We start from the raw sequence: 27928 nt of genomic DNA, 5'->3' as shown, positions 1-27928 counted from the left end.
CGTAAATGTTCACGGGGCAGACGCGTGGTTTACGGACACGTGTCTGACGTTTTACACAAATGTTTCACATGTGAAAAATAACACGTAGAAAAACAGACACATGAGTAAGACACTGAAGTTTTACATGGATATTTTTAATATAACTCAGACATGTGGTTTGCCAACATTTCACGTGTGCTTTTGTAACTGGTGGGATTAGAAACCTGGTCTCCCAGGAAAGAAGCCGACATCTTGGACCATTCGACCAAACGGGCCAACAGTTATGTTGAAAACAAAACACACACACACACACACGGCTAGGCAGGTTGTGTGACATTTCCTCCTTACTGGTGCCACTGATCCATCCCTAATCCAATTGCTGCCTGGGCAGAGCCACGACAGCACTAAATTAGGAGGGGGTTTGCAGGCAGCCAACCAAGCAGGGAGAGGTATACAGTTGTTTTTATGTATGAGGAGGAGCTACAACGGCCATTAAGCTCTACTTTTTGTACTTAATGTTTCTGCCACAGTATCTTATGACAAAAAAAAGCTTCTGGATATCAGGACAGCGATCGCTCACCTCAGATTAGACAAAGATTTCTTCTTCAACAAGCAGGACCCACAGGATATACTGCTAATATCCGACAAGGCCAACATCCCCGTTATTGGCAAGAGAAAGAGACACAGATACAGAGGACACAGAGCGGGGTGCCTCATAAGGTTCTGCAGAAGGCGAGTGGGAAAGCTGCTGTTACTGTCAATATTACTCGCCAACGTACAATCATTGGACAATAAATTAGATGAGGTACGATCACAAATATCCTACCAACGGGACATCAAAAGCTGTAACATCTTATTTTTCACGAAATCATGGCTGATATGACGACATGGATATTCACCTAGCAGGATATACAGTTGAAATCGGAAGTTTACATACACCTTAGCCAAATACATTTAAACTCAGTTTTTCACAATTCCTGACATTTAATCCTAGTAAAAATTCCCTGTTTTAGGGCAGTTAGGATCACCACTTTATTTTAAGAATGTGAAATGTCAGAATAATAGTAGAGAGAATGATTTATTTCAGCTTTTATTTCCAGTTCAATAAGGTTACTGACTGAACGACGGTATGAATCTAAATGGGCATACACCTACAGTGCAGTGTGCTTTTAACCCCCTAGAGTCGATTGATGCACCAGTGCGACAATCTAAGTAACGTAATAAAAAAAAAAGATATCTCGAACTTAAATTTTAACAGCATGCGTCTCAATGAACCGCATCCGCCTATATCGCACTTCCGCATTTGCGGTTTTAGGCGGCAGAGGTAGAGTGATGTTTATCAGACCATGAGATAATCCTGAAAATTGTTCTTCTCATGAAAATGTCTGTAGTGTCAAATAGAAAGGGTAGACTCTCACGAACACAATGGTGGACTCCATTTTGCTGTACGACCGCCACAAGTGTCAGGGGACTCATCTGAAGTTGGTACCATCAATGTGCCAACTTCTGTTTGTAGCATCCGAACCGTTTGGCTACGAACTAAAGGGTAAAGGGGAGATTCTCACAAACACTATGCTTCTCTATTTTGCTGTAGGATCCCCACGGGATTTGTCTGAAGGTAACCGGTACCGTTTCTTTTTTTTTAGGCAGGAAGTATGATGGTAGTTTTGTGCCTACCCCAAAAAGGGGTTAAATATGCGTTAAAAAAAAATACATAATAATATTTCCGAGCTTTCTTATATCTCCTAGATAAAGGACAAACACTTCAAAACCTCGTTTCTTATGATAGATTTTTTGACTGTCTTTTTTTGTCATTTATTACTGAGTTATTCAATGCATTTCTCTGGGCTACAATACTAATGGCCAAATTCAATATTTTGTTAAATCTTTTTTTTTTAAATGCATATACCTAAAGGGGTCCTACAATTCATTATCAAATAGCTAAATGACCCCCCCAACGGCTTAGACTTTTATGAATTAACCTCAACCCTTCCTCCTTTATTTTCCCTGTATATGCATTGGGGAGTAGCACCTCGAGCAGAACGTGGCTGACTAGAAGGGCTTGTGATGTTTATATTTAAATGGGTGGCATAATTTTGTAGTGCGATTCCGAGCCAGCGGGTGCAAATGATTTTGGGGTATCTCAGATTGTTCTGGCAATTCTCACATTGAAACTTCATCGTGATTGTGACCTATTATGTATAAAATGGGTCATACCATTAAAAGTATCAGAGAGTATATTGTTCCAAACTGTAACGAACCTCGTCCTCCTCTTCTGAGGAGGAGTAGCGAGAAGGATCGGAGGACCAATTTGCAGCGTGGTAAGTGTCCATAATGTTTATTTTAATACATAAACTGAACACTACGAAATACAAAACAATAAACGTGAAATGAACGAAACAGTCCCGTGTGGTATGAACACTAACACGGAAGACAAACACCCACAACTCAAAACTGAAACCCAGGCTACCTAAGTATGATTCTCAATCAGGGACAACAATTGACAGCTGCCTCTGATTGAGAACCATACTAGGCCGAACTCAAAAACCAACATAGAAAAACAAACATAGACTGCCCACCCAACTCACGCCCTGACCATACTAAAACAAAGATAAAATAACAGAACTATGGTCAGAACGTGACACAAACAATGTGTCTAAAAAATAAGCTAAATTTAAAAAAAGGTAGTTTTGTGATATTCATATTAGTATTTTTTAAATGTTGACTAAATTCATGCGAAAAGGTGTATTTCAGTATCTAGACATATTCCATATGTTAGAGCTCACTACAAGGAGTATAATGATGCCTGTTGCGGAAACGGGCAACAGTAGCCTGGGTAGCAATCTGTTTAGCTAAATTCCACTCCTTGTACTTCGCAACATGTGCCAAAGGGAAGAAAGAAAACATTATCCACTCTGCCAGAAGGGTTTTTTTAGCAACCCAGTGTCAGTATGGCCCACATTGGCAACACACAGTAGGTGAACTTCATGTTAGATAAACAGACTGGTAAAAGTGTATTCTATTCTCCTTCTATTCCATCTAATCAAAGTAGCTGGTATAAAAATACCAGCATTAAAATCTACTTGTTGAAATGTTAATGCATTGTTAATATTTCATTGCACTGTATCCATCCACAAGGTCATGGCGATAGGCTGATTGACATAGATTTTTGCAAATTCTGTCCACCTCATTAGATTTCTAGTATACTACATGGTCAAAACAAAAATCTCTTTCCAAAATCATGGGCATTAATACGGAGTTGGTCCCCTCTTTGCTGCTATAACAGCCTCCACTCTTCTGGGAAGTCTTTCAACTAGATGTTAGAAAAGAACTGTGGGGACTTGCTTCCATTCAGTCACAAGATCTGCACTGATGTTGGGCGATTAGGCCTGGTTCGCAGTCTGCATTCCAATTCATTCCAAATGTGTTTGATGGGGTTGAGGTCAGGACCCTGTGCAGGCCAGTAAAGTTCTTCCACACCGATCCCAAAAAAACATTTCTGTATGGACCTCACTTTGTGCATGTGGGCTTTGTCATGCTGAAACAAGAAAAGGGCTTTCCCCAAACTGTTGCCACAAAAATGGAAGGACAGAATCGTCTAGAATGTCATTGTATGCAGTAGCGTTAAGATTTCCCTTCACTGGAACTAAAGGGCCTAGCCCGAACCATGAAAAATAGCTCCAGACCATTATTCCTCCTCCACCAAACATTACAGTTGGCACTATGCATTCAGGAAGGTAGCATTCTCCTGGCATCCGCCAAACCCAGATTTGTCCGTCGGACTACCAGATGGTGAGCGTGATTCATCACTCCAGAGAACGCGCTTCCACTGCTCCAGAGCCCAATGACAACGGCCTTTACACCACTCCTGTCGACACTTGGCAACGCGCATGGTGATCTTAGGCTTGTGTGTGGCTGCTCGGCCATGGAAACGCATCTCATGAAGCTCCTCGACAAACAGTTATTGTGCTGACGTTGCTTCAAGAGGCAGTTTGGAACTTGGTAGTGTTGCGACCGAGGACAGACAATTCTTCTATGCACTGTGCGCTTCAGCACTCGGCGGTTCCGTTCTGCGAGCATGGGTGGCCTACACCTTTGCGGCTGAGCCGTTGTTGCTCCTAGTCGTTTCGACTTCACAATAACAGCACTTACAGTTGACCGGGGTAGCTCTAGCAGGATAGAAATTCAACAAATTAGCTTGTTGGAAAGGTGGCATCCTATGACGGTGCCACATTGAAAGTCACTGAGCTCTTCAGTACGGGCCATTCTACTGCCAATGTTTCTTTATGGAGATTGCATGGCTGTGTGCTCAATTTTATACACCTGTCAGCAACGGGTGTGGCTGAAATAGCCAAATCCACTCATTTGAACGGGTGTCCATACGGGTGTGTATATACTATATATCTTCAGGCTAGTCATTCAAACCAAAGAAACAAAACAAGTCCAAAACCTTTTGACATCCACACATCCAAATAATTTTTAACATAGAGAGAACCCATCAGCTATTTTCCAAAAATGTGTTTGCCACTGCCACTCGTTACTCCAAATATTCCTAAACAAGATAGACATATCTCGCTGTACTCAAGGGATTTCTGAAAGTGGGGGATAACAAGGGAAGATGTGCACTAAATTGAAATGACTGACGGAAGGATGAACGGCTGGCAGACAGATACACAGAGCCAGCCAGCAAGCCAGCCAGACAGACAGACAGACCTTTTAATGTGGAACTCCGTGACATACTTGTCTTTCACTTTTTGAAATGAATGACAAAAGTCGAAAATCAAAAGCCACCTCGTACTCCCATCCTCTACTTACTGGTCTCTCCCATCTCATATTCACTGTCTCTCAGCAGCTCAAAGATGTCCACCTCCAGCTTGCCTGTTGTGGAACGGTTACTGGACCGGTTGATGCTGTCCTTCGCCAGAGTGATGGCCAATCTCTCTCCCCGGCTGCACTCCATTGGGTCGTCAAGTATGGCGGCTGCAGAAGAGAAGGTGAAGAAAGAAAAACATCATCCACTCTGGCAGAAAGGCTCTTTGGATACCCAGTGTCACGATGGCCCACATTGGCAAGACACAGTACATATACTTTATTATTTCCTCAAACAGACTGTGCTGCAAATCATGCAGAACTACAGAGAAAGCCCTTATGGTTCATGGGGGTCGTTATATTACCAAATGTGAATATGGTTTTCTGTCAGTACAAACAAGTGACTTTTACTTGCTACAGTGTAAAAAAAAGAAAAAAAAGAAAGCCAAACACAACCGCTTAACACATCATGCGATTCCCAATCCGGAGTCCCGATCTAAATCAAATAAATCTTGCGCTGAGTGCGCGTGAGTGATGAGGCAACACATTTTAATAGGGCTGTTCTGTCCTCTCTTGATTTATCGCAATCATGTTGGAATTAACATAATTGTTGTTTTACACATGATGCGCACGCTTCCAACATTTGAATATGGCGTGAATGCATGTGTCATAACTACATGTGTGTGGGTGAAATGAATACGAAGGACTCAAAGAAGCAGTTGAGAAATGGTGCTTCGCTGTGTGTTCTAGCAAGCAAATGAGCAACTCAGTGGGCGATTCACAACACAGTTTTAGGATAATTGACGTGGCACATTGTGCATAGGTTGTAATCCTGAGTTCGTCCCAAGACGGCAGGTTCAGGTTCAACATTGTAGCGTAATTTGTTGAGTTAGACTAGGGTTAAGTAAAAAAAAAACATTTATGTATAAATCAGTTGACGAGGCATGTGAACCCTGAACTCACCAACATTACCATACTCTAACTAAAACCAGACAGGGAATGTATAATTCCTTCAAAAATTGGCACAATCCACCAGAAGCAATAGCATTCAAAACCTGCTTAAATGCAAAATAATAGCTTTCTTTCTATAGGAATGTTGCCCGACGGTGAGGTCAAATCAATGCATGTACAAACATGTGTATAACTGACCTCCGCATTTCTCTATGCTCTGCGTCAATACATAGCTCAACTCGTACAGCAACATGATTGGTTCCTCTAAAGAGCAGGTCATTTGCCTGACATTTTTGTTGAAATTGCAAAAACATTCACACTCCAGGCTCCCTTTTAACAGCAAACACAGCTATTACTGCTTTCCCTGAGTTCTCCAGCGAGTGAGATTAATAGCACTGGATTTAGATACAGGATCGGACCTAGATGGAGGCCAAAGACAGTGTAATAATTACTGTAGCATTAGAGATGATAAACCACAGCCACGATGGGATAAAACTGGCCCATTCCCATGCAGATCACACAGATACTTTGGTCAATGAGACAACCATTTATGCAGAGCAGCATTGGTAGTGGTCACGGCAATTAGGGGCGTTTACAAAGATTCACATGAAAGTAAGCAAAAGGTTCTCTGAGGTTTATTTATCCATTTATTTGTCCATTTATCCATTATTTTACACTTAGTCAGCATGTATGTGTCTTGCCTTGTCTCTGCTAGTGCAAACAGAACGCAGCCTACAGAATATAATTAACATGATGGGGGGGGGGTTATCCAATTAAAAGTTATTTGGATTTGATTACGGCAAAAAAAAAGTGGACAGCTCATGTCACACAGAGCTTATTTTGTAGATACATTTGCAAATGAACACAACTAATGAACATGTGATGAGTTCTTGTCACCTCATAACACATGTCAAAACTGAGATTTTAGATGCACTATGGGAGTTTGACTACGCAATTAACAGCCTTGTTATTACTTTACTTTTACGTACTTTACTTTATTAGCTCAACATGGCAGTCAAATATAGTCAACTGGAATATAAAACATTGGGGTTTGCAAGATGTACCTATAGCCTATATTTATACAAAAAACATACTGCATAAAGAAATGACCGACAGACAGTGTATGTAACTTACATGTAATGTTTAAAAAGTAGCCTACAATGAATGTCTGCTTGCCTGCCCACATAGCAGTTACACCGTTAGTTACACAGCCCAAATTGGTCTCCCTCCCTCTCTTATTGCCTCTGGCAAGTTTTGTTCTGTTTCGATAGTGAGAGCAGCATAGGAATAGAGCTGGGCAATTCTCTCACGTGATCCAGACACCCTCTGAGCTGTATTTACTCTCTCCTCTGGAACATGAAGATCTCCGTCCTTTGAATGACTGAGAGGTTTATTTCAAACCCCAGCCCTTGAACCTTTTTAAACCAAACAATGGGCAGCCCCAGAGGTGTGCCGAGGCATTTATAGGACGCACTGTAGTACAATACAAGCACGGTCGATGGCCGTCTTTCTCTCTAAATGTCTGTAATACGCTGTCCATTTCCAAAGCTCTTAGGTGTGTAGATGCCTGGCCATTACCTGATATGGAGAGGAAGAAGGGTACAATGGGGAGGAACTGGGCTGTGTTCACATGGTGATTTTGAATCAATGTGTATAGTGCACTATGATCAGGGCCACATTCAATGTAGGCAAATGTTGTTGAACGTTGCAGATAGAAATGTCATTAATAGAGCTAACGTGAATCCGTATATCGACAGTAAATGTCCGAGATTTGTTTGTTCTACATTATATATTTCTGCCCGGACGTTCCAAATCATTGTGCTCCCCTGAGCAGTCCAGTGCCTACGGCTAGGGAAAGCGGCAGAACGGCAAGACCGGAGTTTCTCCATTGAAGATACATTGCTACACATTCATAACCTAAGAACATTGCTTATACAGTAGTGATTGCATATACAGTTTTCCATGCATACTGTAGTACCTACAGAGAGTGATTCACATACTTCAGATGGATTCGCAAACAACTGTTGAGTATCTCATGGAAACATGACATGGGATGTGGGATGTGTGAGCATCTGTAGTGCATCTCAGTGACTTGAGGACATTAGACAATTGTTTGCTTTCTCGCCGAGGTTAATTTTTATCCGACTGCAACATGTATTCACGGGGAATCTTTCATGTTTATCCCGAGAGCACGGCAACATTGAAACAAGAGAGAACACAAAGAGACCACCGCAGATACCGGTTGATCCAAAACCTAATAGCAGAACATTTATGACTGCACTCTGGGCTGCACTCTGAACCAAAAAAAGGTTTTTAAAACCATCAAATGGCAAAGCGCCTCATGAGGTGTTCTTACCGTCCTCTGAGGTTCCCTAATTCATCGCTGCAGTCTCTTATCAGAACAGCACACCAAGCGACATAACAATCAAGCCAGAGCCTAGAAGCATAAAAAATACCATCTATTTAAGATGTGTACAGTACAGAAAAGGAGCGTTTCACACATGTCGCTTGAACATTCGTGAGCCTCATAAACATGATGGTGTTTAAAGATCTCAGGTATTATTAATATTCCTCTCATCGGCCTTCACTCCGTTACAAGAAAGGGCCAGAGGGATATTTCAGGAGATTATTACAATGTATCTTGTCTTCGCTACCAAGCTGAGACAAAAGTGATTTCAAGGTTATATTAACCATTAATATTTAATGTTGTTCGCTGGCCCTCATCTGAAGGGCCTGCTCCTGACTATAATTATAGGGTTTATTACACTGGCACTGATTCAGACACCCTCTGAGCTGTATTTACTCTCTCCTCTGGAACATTAATATCTCCTTCCTTTGAATGACTGAGAGGTTTATTTCAAACCCCAGTCAGATTCCTTCAAAATGTATTCCTTTTATTAATGCAAATTGTCTGACTTGTAAATCAATTGTAATATTTCAGTCTGTTAATGAGCTTGGTTTTTTGACCATGGGAATACAAATCTCCACTGATTACTTCAGATACTAATTAACAAAGACAGTGGACTTTGTACGCCAGCGAGCAGCATAGCCAATAGGCCATGCATGTCTAATAGCTGTTTTATTTGACAAAGTATACTAAACTCAATATTAACACCATTAGAAGCCTTCGGTAGATTAGCTGGAAGGGGTGGACCATCCTACTCAGTAAATTTAATACAAATATAATGTGTGAAACATTTTAAAAAGTGATCGTTTTTAGATGAAACTATACTAAATATATTTACGTCACCAAATACATACTTAAGGGTAGCAGCACTCTGTAGGGTAGCCGGAGGACAGCTAGCATTCTGTCCGCCTCTGGGTACTTTGATTTCAATACAAAACCTAGGAGGCTCATGGTTTTCACCCCCTTCTATAGACTTACACAGTAATTATGACAACTGGTGGAAGAAGGAGTAGACCAAAGCGCAGCGTGGTACGTGTTCATGATGCCTTTAATAAACTGAACACTGAATACAAACGAACAAGACAATAAAGGAAAACCGAAACAGTCCCGTATGGTGAAAACACTGAAACGGAAAATAATCACCCACAACTCAAAATGGGAAAACAGGCTACCTAAGTATGGCTCTCAATCAGAGACAGCGATAGACAGCTGCCTCTGATTGAGAACCATACCAGGCCAAACACATAGAAAAAGAAAACCTAGACCTACAACATAGAAAACCCACCCACATCACACCCTGACCAAACTAAAAAATAGAAACATACAAAGCAATCTACGGTCAGGGCGTGACAACATCCTCCAAACTATCAGAGCTCTTGCAGCTTGAACTGACATGTTGTCCACAAATCAAAGGATCAGATAATGAATCTAGTGCTGAAAGCATAAGCTATAGCTAGCTAAAATGTGGTTAGTAGTTGACTCAAAGAGAGAAAAAAACAATAGATGAACAGTTTTGAACAAATTTAGCCTACTCAAACCCCGGGCTCAAACAAAGAGGGATGATATTTTAGCTAGCTGGCTATGGCTATCCAACACAGGAACTCTTCCAAGTCAAGGTTTATTTTGTTTTTATTAATTTATTGCCACCGGGCACAACGGTGTAACTGCTAAACTGGTTTCTGATTGTACATTGTACTGCATGATTGTAGCGGGTTTACTAACGTGTTAGTTCTAGTAGCTATGTTGACTATGACGTGACAACAATGTAGGCTGTGTGTAGCAGTTAGCGATCATGATATGAGGTTTTGGCTTGTAAAGTTTTTTTTTGTCTGGTCACAGAGAGCTGATGTGTTGTGCACTGAAGTCCACAGGCGAAGGGAAAACGTGAGAGAAGGAGAGTGCGTAGATAGCTGCGAGAAGGATATATACACAACGAGCAAAGTGATCATGCTGTTTTTATGTGGTTGCTATGAAAGGGAACTTTGTTTGCGTGTGATCAGGGGTGTATTCATTCCGCCAATTCTGTCTTAAATGAAAGCAAACAGAATGAAGTGGGGACAAATATACCTTCATTTGTCCAAACGAAACTCTCATTTGCAACTGTTGGACAATGATTACACCCTAGATCAGCTGGATGCAGGCAAGAGTGTGAAAGGTGGTATTGAATGTGTCACTGTCTGTCACCTTAATTACTCAAAATTATCTAGAACTGTGCACCTACGTTGTAAACTTTCATTCATAGGCTAGGTTGTAGCAACCTCATGATGGGTAAATGGAACATTTGAGAATCATGTAGTAGCCTAAATCAATGTTACATTGAGCTGGGTGAATGAAATATGAACGACAGTCAACCAATATGCTGTAATAGAAATAAGGCCATAATCATATATACACTGCTCAAAAAAATAAAGGGAACACTTAAACAACACAATGTAACTCCAAGTCAATCACACTTCTGTGAAATCAAACTGTCCACTTAGGAAGCAACACTGACAATAAATGTCACATAATGTTGTACAAATGGAATAGACAACAGGTGGAAATTATAGGCAATTAGCAAGACACCCCCAATAAAGGAGTGGTTCTGCAGGTGGTGACCACAGACCACTTCTCAGTTCCTATGCTTCCTGGCTGATGTTTTGGTCACTTTTGAATGCTGGCGGTGCTTTCACTCTAGTGGTAGCATGAGACGGAGTCTACAACCCACACAAGTGGCTCAGGTAGTGCAGCTCATCCAGGATGGAACATCAATGCGAGCTGTGGCAAGAAGGTTTGCTGTGTCTGTCAGCGTAGTGCCCAGAGCATGGAGGCGCTACCAGGAGACAGGCCAGTACATCAGGAGACGTGGAGGAGGCCGTAGGAGGGCAACAACCCAGCAGCAGGACCGCTACCTCCGCCTTTATGCAAGGAGGAGCACTGCCAGAGCCCTGCAAAATGACCTCCAGCAGGCCACAAATGTGCATGTGTCTGCTCAAACGGTCAGAAACAGACTCCATGAGGGTGGTATGAGGGCCCGACGTCCACAGGTGGGGGTTGTGCTTACAGCCGAACACCGTGAAGGACGTTTGGCATTTGCCAGAGAACACCAAGATTGGCAGATTCGCCACTGGCGCCCTGTGCTCTTCACAGATGAAAGCAGGTTCACACTGAGCACATGTGACAGACGTGACAGAGTCTGGAGACGCCGTGGAGAACGTTCTGCTGCCCTCAATATCCTCCAGCATGACCGGTTTGGCGGTGGGTCAGTCACGGTGTGGGGTGGCATTTCTTTGGGGGGCCGCACAGCCCTCCATGTGCTCGCCAGAGGTAGCCTGACTGCCATTAGGTACCGAGATGAGCTCCTCAGACCCCTTGTGAGACCATATGCTGGTGCGGTTGGCCCTGGGTTCCCCCTAATGCAAGACAATGCTAGACCTCATGTGGCTGGAGTGTGTCAGCAGTTCCTGCAAGAGGAAGGCATTGATGCTATGGACTGGCCCACCCGTTCCCTAGACCTGAATCCAATTGAGCACATCTGGGAAATCATGTCTCGCTCCATCCACCAACGCCACATTGCACCACAGACTGTCCAGGAGTTGGCGGTTGCTTTAGTCCAGGTCTGGGAGGCGATCCCTCAGGAGACCATCCGCCACCTCATCAGGAGCATGTCCAGGCGTTGTAGGGAGGTCATACAGGCACGTGGAGCCCACACACACTACTGAGCCTCATTTTGACTTGTTTTAAGGACATTACATCAAAGTTGGATCAGTCTGTAGTGTGGTTTTCCACTTTAATTTTGCGTGTGACTCCAAATCCAGACCTCCATGGGTTGATAAATTTGATTTCCATTGATCATTTTTGTGCGATTTTGTTGTCAGCACATTCAACTATGTAAAGAAAAAAGTATTTAATAAGAATATTTCATTAATTCAGATCTAGGATGTGTTATTTTAGTGTTCCCTTTATTTTTTTGAGCAGTGTATATATATTTTTATAATCCTCCCTCATATTAAATGGTACCGACCGCCACTGATTCACACCCCTTGACTTTTCCCATATTTTGTTGCGTTACATCCTGAATTTCAAATGGATTAAATTTAGATTTTGTGTCACTGGCCTACACACAATTTCCCATAATGTCAAAGTGATTTGTTTTTAGAAAATGTTACAAATTAATTAAAAATGAAAAGCTGAAATGTCTTGAGTCAATAAGTATTCAAACCCTTTGTTTGAAGCCTAAATAAGTTCAGGAGTAAAAATGTGCTTAACAAGTCACATAATAAGTTGCATGGACTCTGTGCAATGATAGTGTTTAACATGATTTTTGAATAACTACCTCATCTCCATAACTCACACATACATTTATCTGTAAGGTTTCTCAGTTGTGCAGTGAATTTCAAAGATAGATTCAACCACAAACACCAGGGAGATTTTCCAATGGTTTGCAAAGAAGGACACCTATTAGTAGATGGGTAAAAAATAAAACAAGCTGACATTGAATATCCCTTTGAGCATGGTGAAGTTATTAATTACACTTTGGATGGTGTATCAATGCAAACAGTCACTATAAAGATAAAGGCATCCTTCCTAACTCAGTTGCCAGAGAGGAAGGTAAACTACTCATTTTACCAATGGTGACTTCAAAACAGTTCCAGAGATGAATGGCAGTGATAGTAGAATACTGAGGAAAGATCAACAACATTGTAGTTATTCCACAATACTAATCTAATTGACAGAGTGAAAAGAAGGAGACCTGTACAGAAAAAAAATATTCCAATACATGTATTATGTTTGCGACAAGGCACTAAATTAATACTGCAAAAACTATTGCAAATCAATTGACTTTTTGTCCTGAATACAAAGTGTTATGTTTTGGGCAAATGCAATACAACACATTACTAAGTACCATTCTTCATAGTGGAGGCTGCATCATGTTATGGGTATGCAACATGAGTAAGACAAAGGAGACGATCGTGGACTACAGGAAAAGGAGGGCCGAACACACATTCACATCGACGGGGCTGTAGGTTAGTGGGTCGAGAGTTTTAAGTTTCTTGGTGTCTACATCACCAACAAACTATCATGGTCCAAACACACCAAGACAGTCTTGAAGAGGGCACAACAACACCGTTTCCCCTTCAGGAGACTTAAAAGATTTGTCGTGAGTCCCCAGATCCTCAAAAAGTTATACAGCTGAACCATCGAGAGCATCCTGACCGGTTGCATCACCACCTGGTATGGCAACTGCTCAGCATCTGACCGTAAGGCGCTACAGAGGGTAGTGCATACGGCCTAGTACATCACTGGGGCCAAGATTCCTGTCATTCAGGACCTATATACTAGGCGTTGCCAGAGGAAGGCCCCAAAAATTGGCAAAGACTCCAGTCACCCAAGTCATAGACTGTTCTCTCTGCTCCTGCACGGAAAGTGGTACCAGAGCGCCAAGTCTAGGTCCAAAAGGCTCCTTAACAGCTTCTGCCCACAAGCCTTAAGACTGCTCAACAATCAATCAAATGGCCACCCGGACTATTTACATTAACAACCACATTGCTGCTACTTGCAGTTTATTATCTATGCATTGTCACTTTACCCCTATCTATGTACAAATGACCTTGACTAACCTATACCCCGCACATTGACTCAATACTGGTACCCCCTGTATAAAGCCTCGGTATTGTTATTTTATTGTTACTTTTTATTTAATGTTTTACTTTAGTTTATTTAGTAAATATTTTTGAACTGCATTGTTGTTTAAAGGGCTTGTAAGTAAGTATTTCACGGTAAGGTCTACACCCGTTGTATTCGGCGCGTGTGACAAATACAGTTTTATTTGATTTCTAATTGTTAAGGACTGGAGAGTTTTTCAGGATAAAAAAGAAACGGAATGGAGCTAAGCACAGACAAAATCCCAGAGGAAAACCAGTCTGCTTTCCAACAGACACTTACAGACGAATTCTCCTTTCAGTAGAACAATAACCTAAAACACAAGAACAAATATACACTGGAGTTGCTTACCAAGATGACAGTGAATGTTTGAGTGGCCTAGTTATAGTTTTGACTTAAATCGGCTTGAAAATCTACGGCAAGACTTGAACATGGCTGTCAAGCACTGATCAACAAACAACTTGACAGAGCTTGAAGAATTTTTTTATAATTTGCAAATATGATACAATCCAGGTGTGCAACGCTCTAAGGTAACTACTTAGAAAGACTCACAGCTGTAATTGCTGCCAAAGGTGATTCTAAAATTTACATTTACATTTAAGTCATTTAGCAGACGCTCTTATCCAGAGCGACTTACAAATTGGTGCGTTCACCTTAAGACATCCAGTGGAACAGCCACTTTACAATAGTGCATCTAAATCTTTTAAGGGGGGTGAGAAGGATTACTTTATCCTATCCTAGGTATTCCTGAAAGAGGTGGGGTTTCAGGTGTCTCCGGAAGGTGGTGATTGACTCCGCTGTCCTGGCGTCGTGAGGGAGTTTGTTCCACCATTGGGGGGCCAGAGCAGCGAACAGTTTTGACTGGGCTGCGCGGGAACTGTACTTCCTCAGTGGTAGGGAGGCGAGCAGGCCAGAGGTGGATGAACGCAGTGCCCTTGTTTGGGTGTAGGGCCTGATCAGAGCCTGGAGGTACTGAGGTGCCGTTCCCCTCACAGCTCCGTAGGCAAGCACCATGGTCTTGTAGTGGATGCGAGCTTCAACTGGAAGCCAGTGGAGAGAGCGGAGGAGCGGGGTGACGTGAGAGAACTTGGGAAGGTTGAACACCAGACGGGCTGCGGCGTTCTGGATGAGTTGTAGGGGTTTAATGGCACAGGCAGGCAGCCCAGCCAACAGCGAGTTGCAGTAATCCAGACGGGAGATGACAAGTGCCTGGATTAGGACCTGCGCTGCTTCCTGTGTGAGGCAGGGTCGTACTCTGCGGATGTTGTAGAGCATGAACCTACAAGAACGGGCCACCGCCTTGATGTTAGTTGAGAACGACAGGGTGTTGTCCAGGATCACGCCAAGGTTCTTAGCGCTCTGGGAGGAGGACACAATGGAGTTGTCAACCGTGATGGCGAGATCATGGAACGGGCAGTCCTTCCCCGGGAGGAAGAGCAGCTCCGTCTTGCCGAGGTTCAGCTTGAGGTGGTGATCCGTCATCCACACTGATATGTCTGCCAGACATGCAGAGATGCGATTCGCCACCTGGTCATCAGAAGGGGGAAAGGAGAAGATTAATTGTGTGTCGTCTGCATAGCAATGATAGGAGAGACCATGTGAGGTTATGACAGAGCCAAGTGACTTGGTGTATAGCGAGAATAGGAGAGGGCCTAGAACAGAGCCCTGGGGGACGCCAGTGGTGAGAGCGCGTGGTGAGGAGACAGATTCTCGCCACGCCACCTGGTAGGAGCGACCTGTCAGGTAGGACGCAATCCAAGCGTGGGCCGCGCCGGAGATGCCCAACTCGGAGAGGGTGGAGAGGAGGATCTGATGGTTCACAGTATCGAAGGCAGCCGATAGGTCTAGAAGGATGAGAGCAGAGGAGAGAGAGTTAGCTTTAGCAGTGCGGAGGGCCTCCGTGATACAGAGAAGAGCAGTCTCAGTTGAATGACTAGTCTTGAAACCTGACTGATTTGGATCAAGAAGGTCATTCTGAGAGAGATAGCGGGAGAGCTGGCCAAGGACGGCACGTTCAAGAGTTTTGAGAGAAAAGAAAGAAGGGATACTGGTCTGTAGTTGTTGACATCGGAGGGATCGAGTGTAGGTTTTTTCAGAAGGGGTGCAACTCTCGCTCTCTTGAAGACAGAAGGGACGTAGCCAGCGGTCAGGGATGAGTTGATGAGCGAGGTGAGGTAAGGGAGAAGGTCTCCGGAAATGGTCTGGAGAAGAGAGGAGGGAATAGGGTCAAGCGGGCAGGTTGTTGGGCGGCCGGCCGTCACAAGACGCGAGATTTCATCTGGAGAGAGAGGGGAGAAAGAGGTCAGAGCACAGGGTAGGGCAGTGTGAGCAGAACCAGCGGTGTCGTTTGACTTAGCAAACGAGGATCGGATGTCGTCGACCTTCTTTTCAAAATGGTTGACGAAGTCATCTGCAGAGAGGGAGGAGGGGGGGGGGGGAGGAGGATTCAGGAGGGAGGAGAAGGTGGCAAAGAGCTTCCTAGGGTTAGAGGCAGATGCTTGGAATTTAGAGTGGTAGAAAGTGGCTTTAGCAGCAGAGACAGAAGAGGAAAATGTAGAGAGGAGGGAGTGAAAGGATGCCAGGTCCGCAGGGAGGCGAGTTTTCCTCCATTTCCGCTCGGCTGCCCGGAGCCCTGTTCTGTGAGCTCGCAATGAGTCGTCGAGCCACGGAGCAGGAGGGGAGGACCGAGCCGGCCTGGAGGATAGGGGACATAGAGAATCAAGGGATGCAGAAAGGGAGGAGAGGAGGGTTGAGGAGGCAGAATCAGGAGATAGGTTGGAGAAGGTTTGAGCAGAGGGAAGAGATGATAGGATGGAAGAGGAGAGAGTAGCGGGGGAGAGAGAGCGAAGATTGGGACGGCGCGATACCATCCGAGTAGGGGCAGTGTGGGAAGTGTTGGATGAGAGCAAGAGGGAAAAGGATACAAGGTAGTGGTCAGAGACTTGGAGGGGAGTTGCAGTGAGGTTAGTGGAAGAACAGCATCTAGTAAAGATGAGGTCGAGCGTATTGCCTGCCTTGTGAGTAGAGGGGGAAGGTGAGAGGGTGAGGTCAAAAGAGGAGAGGAGTGGAAAGAAGGAGGCAGAGAGGAATGAGTCAAAGGTAGACGTGGGGAGGTTAAAGTCGCCCAGAACTGTGAGAGGTGAGCCGTCCTCAGGAAAGGAGCTTATCAAGGCATCAAGCTCATTGATGAACTCTCCGAGGGAACCTGGAGGGCGATAAATGATAAGGATGTTAAGCTTGAAAGGGCTGGTAACTGTGACAGCATGGAATTCAAAGGAGGCGATAGACAGATGGGTAAGGGGAGAAAGAGAGAATGACCACTTGGGAGAGATGAGGATCCCGGTGCCACCACCCCGCTGACCAGAAGCTCTCGGGGTGTGCGAGAACACGTGGGCGGACGAAGAGAGAGCAGTAGGAGTAGCAGTGTTGTCTGTGGTGATCCATGTTTCCGTCAGTGCCAAGAAGTCGAGGGACTGGAGGGAGACATAGGCTGAGATGAACTCTGCCTTGTTGGCCGCAGATCGGCAGTTCCAGAGGCTACCGGAGACCTGGAACTCCACGTGGGTCGTGCGCGCTGTATTGATGTATGATGTATTGACCAATGGGTGTGAATACATATGTAAATGAAATATATCAGTAATTCATTCTCAAAAAATGTGCTAACATTTCTAAAACATGTTTTCACTTTGTCATTACCTGGGGAGGCAGCTAGCCTAGTGGTTAGAGCATTGGACTAGTAACCGAAAGCCTGCAAGATCGATTCCCGAACTGACAAGGTAAAAATCTGTCATTCTGCCCCTGAACAAGGCAGTTAACCCACTGTTCCTAGGCCGTCATCAAAAAAAAGAATTTGTTCTTAACTGACTTGCCTATTAAGGAGTATTGTGAAGAAAAAAAAACCCAATTAAATCCATTTCAAATTCAGGCTGTAACACAAGAAAATGTGGAATAAGGCATGCATATGAATACTTTCTGAAGGCACTGTACTTTCCAGAGGTGTCTAGCATCATATTAATTATTATATTCATATTATAAAACGTGTTCATTTACATCATTATAGAAGTACTTCACATCCAAACAATTGAACGTGGCAGACCATAGAGATGTATCTCTGTGGGTTAGCCAAATGGTCATGAGAGCTTATGTCTTCCACAGTCTATCAGAGCACAACTTGTGGCTTCAATACAATGGCAACATAGTGAAACCTTTGCGATAAGAACATGCGGATTGGTTGGAAATGCAAGGGGATTCAAAATAACTTTGTCAGCAGTAGTCATTGTTCAGAGAGAGAGAACATATCGTTTGCTAACAGGAAATGAATGACACAGTTGAGTCTGAGGGTGCTTTGTTGCCATGGCCTTGTTCAACTCTAACATTATTAATCTCAGAAATGGACAGAGATGAAAAATAACTAATTACAACATATTGATCCATTTGGACTTGTGATTAATGTAGCTAGGACGGTAGTGTTACTGCCTGGGCCTCCACCATAATATCTAAGGCAAATACAATGAGCAATCAGAAGGCTGAAAAGAGAATGGAATCTAATCTCATGGTGGTTGATTAAAGGAAAATACCACTCAAAAATGCATCATACTGTGACACTTTCTATAATTTGATAGTTCTATATCTAGAAAACTTGATCACCGACATTTGCAAAACTTTTGGGGTTTTATCAACAGTGGACTAACAAAAAAATGTTTTTGCGTAGATTTTTCCTTTAAGAGACTAACTCTGTCTCAAATGACACCCTATTCTCCCCATGTAGTTATATGTGACTGTTAAAAAGTACAGTATGATATACAGTACTGTTGGGATATTAGGGAAATCCCAAATGGAGCATTGAGAACCTATGTGAAGTTTTTGCAAAATCCCAAAACTAATATCAGCAGGAAGTTACATGGAGTAGATTTTCTATCTGGCTTGAAAAATGAGGAATACAAGATTACCGTACATGTCTCTCATATCAAGAGAAATTCTTTCAGTTATGAATCATGGGGCAAAAGAAATCCCCCAGGTAGAGATGTAGTGCAGAGCAAGAGTTCCCCTCAGGACGTGGGACACATTTATTTAGTTCCCAGAAAAGACTTTGCATAGTGCGGAAGCAATACTTTCTGCAATAAAAAGCAGTTTTACAAGAAGTTATAGAGAACGAGCACACAGGAAACTTTCTCTGACATTGATCAATCCTGTGTGTGTGTGTGTGTGTGTGTGTGTGTGTGTGTGTATATGTGTGTGTGTGTGTGTGTGTGTGTGTGTGTGTGTGTGTGTTCTAAGGGAGGTCATTAGGCACGGGGGAATAACGATGGCATTAATGGGGGTGATAGCTCATCCCGCTTGACATTGGAATCCACACCCTGGGATGTGTGGTGCAGGGGATAATTGTTTACATCTCCAGCCCTCTTTTTTGAATCTCTCTCCACCCATTTTATCACTTGGCACCGGGCTGCATTGTGGAAAGAGAACACCAGGCAGGCTCCGATGCTGCAACCACAGGATATGCATCCCAAATGACACCCTCTTCCCTATTCAGTGCATGACTTTTAACCGTCAAAAGTAGTGCACTATATAGGGTATAAAGGTGGCATTTAAGGCAAACACACAGTCTCCTACACAGTATCTGTCTGAGCTGGGAGGAGGATAGAGGGGCTTTAAATCAGTCACAACCGAACCTTGATAGTCTCTCAGCTATTGAAAGCTGGCTATGTCACAGGTGTAGGAAGTATGAGAATGAGAAAAGACTGCTAAATGCTGCCTGTGGCTTGAGCTGTTTATTAGATATCATGTGGTGTTGACTATGTTCATTGTGTCTTTTCTGTTTGTTGGTCTTTTTGTGTGTTGTGTGTATGAAAATCAATAACAAAATGTATTAATAAAACATATTTAACATAAACCGCCTATGTTCTTAAAGCATACATTACACTAATAAACCTGACATCATAGCTGCATCGAGCACTACTAAATCTTAAATTGGAACTGACAGCGTTTTACTTTGCAGGTATGAAACAAACAATCATAATATCAGTCAAAAATACAAAATTCCCAGTTTATGAGTTTTTTTAAATAGGTTATATTTTACTCAACATTCCATGACATTGGCAGAATAGATGGATGCAATTCAAAGCATGGTTAATATAATTCACCAATACATTTCTTGGTAGTCCCAAAAATATTGCTATCAGGTTGTAAATCACAACTGGCCCTATACATTGTTGGCTGCCTCCATTTGGGATGAACTGTTTCAGTTTCAATGACTCAATATTTTTGACAAAAACGGACGAATGTAAATAAGGCTGGCAATGTCAACACAATCAAACTAGCAAGGACAATGACCACAAGTCAGTCATAACGTGGCTAATAGGCTAGCGTATTTATTTATATGTAGCAATCTAAAAACACAGAGCCTAACGTTAGCTAGCTAGCTGCTAGGAAGATGTTATGCCATTGGAGGAGTGACTGACTTTTTCCCCTCATGTTGCTTTTCGGGTGGATACACAGCTAGAGATGCAGTTGTCATTTGGTTAGCTAGCAAGACATGTGAATCGCTAGCTGGCTCTGCTGACCTTGGAATGACTGTTATACAGTTAGCATATCTCTTGCGTTCGCAAATTCACTCTGGCTATCTACTCCGATTTCAGAGCACTCTTGTCTGAGTGTGCCAGAGAGCTGAATAACCAATGAATTTACGAACTCGTAACACCTGCTGAATATGACCGGTGTCAGTAAGCGTAGACAAAAAAAAGTAATAGTTAGTCACGATCGCACTAGATAAAAATGTAAACAATGTAACCGGTTTTGCTAGGGTCAGAGTGAGGTGTTCGCTCATTTGTGCCAGGAAGTAGCTAGCTAGCAAGCTAATCAACTTTAGCCAGTTGGCTTGGGTGCTTTGTTGGGACAAGAATGCACATTGGCAGGCAAGCAGCAGAAGGACAAGCAGGCTACTTACTATTCCACATCCGTGCAATTGTAATGGCCAACTAGCTAAAAATGTTTGAGAGGGTTTGTCTAATGTTCCCTTGTTAGATTGGAGATAATTTTGCTCTGGCTAGCATTAGTTGTTCATCTTGTTGTTGATGTGAATATAGGGAAAGATAGCCTACCTTTTAATGGTTGTTTGATGACTAGGGCTAGGCGGTCATGACATTTTGTCAGCCAGTTATTGCCGGTCTTGCGGTAATTGACCGTTAATTAATTTAAAGCATCTCTAGGCCTCCACGTATGTAAGCCGCTGCTGCGCACCTTTGGAACATCTACATTTTAAAAAGTCTATTCAATAAATGTAATATACACCAAAACACATCAATTATTTATTTTAGTCAGGTATAAAGAAACATTATGATATAAAGAAAATGTATTTCAGAAGAACAGAATATGAGTTGGCCTACTGTATGGCTATGCTCCATGCCATAGGCTGTAGGCTTGTTAATTTCGCTGAATTTATGCTTATAAGTCCCGTGCCATTATTTCATTTCATATGATTTTATAGTAAGAAGAAAATAATTCAACTTAGTTGAATAAAATATAAAGGATATTTTTTCCCATTACAGAGCAGGTGCACATATGAAATGGCTATTTATAAAAGTGGTCATTTGAAACAGGTCCTACATGTTAGATTTAGAGTCATTTGGCAACTTTAGTTGTGAATGATGCAAACTTTAGAATGTCTTAGAAATCATGGCTGCATGGTGCGACTATAGGCTACTGATGATTTGACAAAAAAAACTATGTTCCTTGCCTCAGGCCGCACAGCTGTTCTCTCATCAAGTTATCATATTTTCACCCATCAGACTATTCTCAATTTAATCTTGTCTTTACTAATATGTCAAATTACTTTTGATTTAGAATGTCCCATTATCAAATGGGCAGGGGAAAAAGAACAGGTATATATGTATAAGAACACTTATTTCACTTCAGACATCAACCACAGTTTGAGGAACATGATCTCGCTGCCCAACAGGTGATATTCCACCCAAACTCTGTATACCATGGGCTTTCTAACCTTGTTCCTGCAGCAACAATGTACCCAGTGCTTAATTTGGGAAACCAAGTGAAATCTGTTTGACAACATCGATAGTAAAATGTTTTCGCAACAAAACACATTTCACTAAACTGTTTACAGCCCGTCTGCACAATCAAGAACGGAATAAAGGAGGAGATGGAAATGCATGTGGGTGAGATATTCTGTATAACGAAAGGTAATGTGTCACCCAATTAATTATGGAAATAGTTTTTATAATCCTCATTACTAGGCTATTCATAATCAAATACAAATTCACTAATTGTAGGCAAACTGTAAGCTGCTCTGCATAGTCAATGAACCAACAGCAATGCCTAGGGCTATACATTCCCTCCAAGACTCATGGATAGACATTTTGGAGCATAGCATAAGGTAACCAGGCCATCCAGTATGCACAGTAACAGTCCACACTCAAAGGTGATCACTCAAATTTGTTTAATTTTGGAGTATAGGCTAGACATATTATGAACCATAGACATCTTAAATCAGTTTAGTTTTATGTTTTTCTGCCTTGCATAATATGCGGTAGGCTATTTCGAAATAAAGGCCCAATCATCATTTTAATTCAGGTTTTTCTTTTCGGGCTTGGGCTCATATGCATATGCATAAACTGTGATATGCATATGGTGTTTTGAATGAATCATCACCTTAGAAAGTGCTATCCATTTCAGTGTGTTCGGCTTTGAAACAACATCCACAACAACCATGTTTTACACTGTTTCAACCTGCTGTTCAACTTCTTTATTCAAATTGATCATCACAGTGAGGTGAGTTTTAAAAGTATGACAGGCCTACTGTTTTGACGATAAGTGTTTGATATGATTTTCGATTGAATTTGCATTGATGTCAGAGTGGTTAGAGTGACAATAGAGCCCTGATTATCAGGCTGATGGGCATTAGCAAGTTGGATACTACCAAAGCATGTCCAGAGTGCATAAAAGGAGATTACCGCAACTCAACGGTCACGTGAAATTTTAATGCGATCATGACTCATGTGTGAGTCATACCGCAACAGCCCTAAACATGATTTTAAAGATCCCAAATGTAAGAGGACTCCCGTGGTATTTACATATTTGCAGATATTCATTCAGGTGTCTTTTGTGGCTTTTGCCGGTCTGCGTAGACTCTGGTCCTAGACGAGATAAATGTTTTTATTAGGTTTCATTTACTGCAGTGCTTTCACATTCTATATTGCTATAGAATTATCACAAAAGCCTACATTTATGTAATTCCCAAACATTCTAAGAATTTATGAAAACGTGAAATTGACCATATCTAAGTGCTCGCTTGCAGAAAATGCACAAAACAAATAAGTACACTACCTGGGGGATTTTAATAAGATTTCATGTTGCTAAAACACTGTCAGTTCCACTTTAAGGGAGGCATTCCTCTTGCAAACACACATATGTAATGCTATGAGTAAATGCACCGTAATGTTGTAAATGAATTGGAGATCTACTACTGCAGTTCCCAATTTCATTGAGTGTACTCTATGTAGGCTAGCTAAATTCAGCAAAAAAATAAACGGCCCTTTTTCAGGACCCTGTCTTTCAAAGATAATTCGTTAAAATCCAAATAACTTCACAGATCTTCATTGTAAAGGGTTTAAACACTGTTTCCCATACTTGTCAATGAACCATAAACAATTCAGAACATGCACCTGTGGAATGGTCATTAAGACACGAACAGCTTACAGACGGTAGGGCAATTAAGGTCACTGTTATGAAAACTTAAGACACCAAAGAGGCCTTTCTCCTGACTCTGAAAAACACCAAAAGAAAGATGCCCAGGGTCCCGGCTCATCTGTGTGAACGTGTCTTAGGCATGCTGCAAGGAGGCGTGAGGACTGCAGATGTGGCCAGGGCAATAAATTGCGATGTCCGTACTGTGAGACGCCTAAGACAGCGCTACAGGGAGACAGGACGGACAGCTTATTTTCCTCGCAGAGGCAGACCACGTGTAACAACACCTGCACAGGATCGGTACATCCGAACATCACACCTGCAGGACAGGTACAGGATGGCAACAACAACTGCCCAAGTTACACCAGGAACGCACAATCCCCTCCATCAGTGCTCAGACTGTCCGCAATAGGCTGAGAGAGGCTGGACTGAGGGCCTGTAGGCCTGTTGTAAGGCAGGTCCTCACCAGACATCACTGGCAACAATGTCGCCTATGGGCACAAACCCACCGTCACTGGACCCGACGTAACTGGCAAAAAGTGCTCTTGTTGAATCTTATGTTCATACAAATATTTACGCATGTTAAGTTTGCTGAAAATAAGCGCAGTTGACAGTGAGAGAACGTTTCTTTTTTTTGCTGAGTTTATAATGTATGTCACATGTATGATTCTGAACATACAGTTAATGTATACTGTTACCCACCTATCTCAGTGTGAGTGTCGTGTACCGTATTATAATACTGTTGTAGAAAATGGGAAATCTCTATCGCCTTTTATAGACTCGACAATTGGTTAGCATTGTTGTGTGATTCTGATTTAGATCATATAGCAGGGTAAGCTATCCTCCATTCTGTTCATCATTATCACCATTCTCCTACTTAGCAGAAAACACAACTTCTATACAAAATAACAAATAACCTCAGTGACAGTTGCAAATTTGCTACTGGCTCATAAAAAAAAGGTGCCTTTCTTTTTGGCCCTCAGCCAACAACAGTACTGACTATGCATTGCGATCCACTCCAGTGCATTGGACGAGCACCCAGAGACTTTAATCGAAGAAACTAGGCAAGAAATCCTCAGAGCAGGATTGAGGATTGTGGGGGATGGAATTCAGTTGGATTCACTTTCACACCAGTGTAGCCTGCTAGCGTAGAGTAATGGTCTCTCCTGAGCCTTGTTCTGACCCGACCAAGGGTTTGTTATTTTCCCACCACCGCCATCATGGCACACCACAGATACACATCACATTTCACTGGTGACAGAGCTGTTTAAATCGCTCTCTCTCTCTCTCACTGGGTTGTTCATCAAGACTGTGTCATTTGGGACACAACCTTCAAGTCGCCGCCATGAAACAGGATTGCATTTTGAAAGATTTCTACGATTTGACTGTAGTCCACAGTTTGGCTTTGTTTCTGTTGTAAGTGTTGCTATAGCTACAGTACATAGGGGCCGGGATCCTGAATTAATTTCTGATTAATGTAATCCCCCTGAGATTAAGTGTTATGGGTGATGACACCGGTGGCATGCAAAAGTAATGTTCTGCAATTATGCACACAGCTCCTATGGTTTGAATGGTGAATTACATTACACACACACTTTGCACACACACCTACACCTAACCAAGGACTTCAGCCACCCGAGTCATAGTCTGTTCCCTCTGCTACCATCTAGCAGACAGAGACGGTACAGGTGCATCAAGCCGGGACCGAGAGACTGAAAACCAGCTTCTAACTCCAGGCCATTAGGCTGTTGAACAGCCATCACTTGCTGGCTACCTGCCCGGGTACTCTGCCCTGCACCTTGAGACTAATGCCCTATGCGCGGTTGGAGCAGCATTAGCCCACGGCCGACTATCTGCTTGGGTTAGCACATACGTCCACAAATGATACAAGATTCATTGCATATAAACAGCTGCTTTAAAAACAAGTGTGGGAGCTCTTTGCCACCTGTGGACAGCCATTCATCTTGGCACAAGCTGTAAAGTTGCTTTTGTTGCCTGGGTTTTTAATCAGAGGCTCAACCACACATAAACAGGTACACACACAGAAACAGAGGAACATAAACAGGTACACACACACACACACACAGCGAGTGAGGAGGACATTTTTAACACCGCTGCCAGCCTTCTTTCAAATTAATGTATCTTCTCCCTGCATCCTCCTCTGCAGACAGTCTACAGATCGCTTCCTTAGGTGGGTTTAACAGTGAGTGGATTTGAGGAGCTGGCATTCCTGTCTTGCAGGAAATCACGCACAGAACGAGCAGTATGACTGGTGACGTTGTCATGCTGGAGGATCATGTCAGGATGAGCCTGGAGGAAGGGTATCACATGAGGGAGGAGGATGTCTTCCCTGTAACACACAGCGTTGAAATAACAGCTACTGAGAGAACAGCGACAAAACATTTCCACATGTTATTCTCAATGTGGAGGATATCATGTATCTTTAAGTGGTCATGGTGGAATGTGTTTCTATTTGTTTTGTGTTAAAGGCATGGTTTCGGATGTTGTTCAGGCTTTATTTGACCCTCTGCCTTTCTGAGTACAAAAAAACGTTGTATAAAATAATACTCCCATTCACATTCGTGTGCTGCTATGTGGATGCAGGCAAATAGCTCACCATATCATAGGATAGAGTGAGGGAGTAATGGTCATGGATGGATATCTCCAGAGGGGGGAGAAAAATAAAAACCCCATTAGACTTTATAGTTGGTTGAGCATGGCGCCAGCAACGACGAGGGTCGTGGGTTCGATGCCCGCTGGGACCACCAGTACAAAAATGTATGAAGGCATGACTGTAAGCCGCTTTGGATAAAACCTGCTAAATGCCATATTTATATATACAGTACCAGTCCAAACTTTGGACACACCGACCCAATCAAGGGGTTTTACTTTATTTGAACTTTTTTCAACATTCGAATAATAGGGAAGTCATCAAAACTATGAAATAACACATATGGAATCATGTAGTAACCAAAAAAGTTTTAAAGATATCAAAATATTTTTTATATTTGAGATTCTTCAAAGTAGCCACCCTTTGCCTTGATGACAGCTTTGCACACTCTTGGCATTCTCTGGCACTTGGCTGCTTTTCCTTCACTCTGTGGTCCAACTCTTCCCAAACCATCTCAATTGGGTTGAGGTTGGGTGATTGTGGAGGCCAAGTCATCTGATGCAGCACTCTATCGCTCTCCTTCTTGGTCAAATAGCCCTTACACAGCCTGGAGGTGTGGTTAAGTGTGCCATGACATCTAAATAAATCACAGACAGTGTCAGCAGCAAAGCACCACCACACCATCACCCCTTCTCCTCCGTGTTTCACAGTGGGAAACACATGCGGAGATCATCCGTTTACCTACTCTGTGACTCACAAAGACAGCGGTTGGAACCAAAAATCTAAAATCTCAAAGCACAGATTTCCACCGGTCTAATGTCCATTGCTTTGTTTCTTGACTCAAGCAAGTCTCTTCTTATTATTGGTGTCCTTTAGCAGTGGTATCTTTGCAGCAATTCGACCATGAAGGCCTGATTCACGCAGTCTCCTCTGAACAGTTGATGTTGAGATGTGTCTGTTACCTGAAATCTGTGAAGCATTTATTTCGGCTTCAATTTCTGAGGCTGGTAACTCTAATGAATTTATCTGCAGCAGAGGTAACTCTGGGTCTTCCTTTCCTGTGGCGGTCCTCATGAGAGCCAGTTTCATCATAGCGCTTGATGGTTTTTGCAATTGCACTTGAAGAAACTATCAAAGTTCTTGACATTTTCCAGATTGACTTACCTTCATGTCTTAAAGTAATGATAGACTGTCATTTCTCTTTGCTTACTTGAGCTGTTCTTACCATAGTATGGACTTGGTCTTTTACCAAATAGGGCTTTCTTCCGTATACCTTGTCAGAACACAACACAACTGATTGGCTCAAACACATTAAGAAGGAAAGAAATTCCACAAATGAACTTTTAAGAAGGCCCACCTGTTAATTGAAATGCATTCCAGGTGACTACCTCATGAAGCTGGTTGAGAGAATGCCAAGAGTGTGCAAAGCTGTCATCAAGCAAAAGGGTGGCTATTTGAAGAATCTTTTTGTTGAACACTTTTTTCGTTACTACATGATTCCATGTGTCATTTCACAGTTATGATGTCTTCACAATTATTCTAAAATGTAGAAAATAATAAAAATAAAGAAAAACCCTTGAATGAGTAGGTGTGCCCTGTCACGACTTCCACCGAAGGTAGCTCCTCTCCCTGTTCGGGCGGCGCTCGGCGGTTGTCGTCACCGGTCTACTAGCTGCCACCGATTCCTTTGCTTTTCTGTTGGTTTTGTCTTGATTGTTTTCACCTGTATCTTATTTGTTGTTAATTAAGGGCTATTTAAACTCCCAGGTCCCGCCTGCTTTTGTACGGGCTCATCCTTTATGTCAGTGGTGTGTTATTTTTTTGCTCTT

General features: G+C 42.7%; 1 protein-coding gene across 1 annotated transcript in view; it reads right to left on the bottom strand.

Annotated features, from left to right (window-relative positions):
• LOC115141494 (glutamate receptor ionotropic, kainate 4-like) overlaps window positions 1-27928 on the bottom strand; it is a 209416-nt gene that overhangs the window by 139082 nt on the left and 42406 nt on the right. The window contains exon 2 of the mRNA XM_029680400.2: window positions 4795-4959. Coding sequence (XP_029536260.1) covers window positions 4795-4959 — 165 coding nt within the window. The remainder of the gene's footprint in view (window positions 1-4794; window positions 4960-27928) is intronic.

The sequence above is a fragment of the Oncorhynchus nerka genome, linkage group LG14, assembly GCF_034236695.1.
Source record: "Oncorhynchus nerka isolate Pitt River linkage group LG14, Oner_Uvic_2.0, whole genome shotgun sequence".
In the NCBI taxonomy this organism is placed as follows: domain Eukaryota; kingdom Metazoa; phylum Chordata; class Actinopteri; order Salmoniformes; family Salmonidae; genus Oncorhynchus; species Oncorhynchus nerka.
This window is presented reverse-complemented; position numbering and strand designations above follow the sequence as displayed.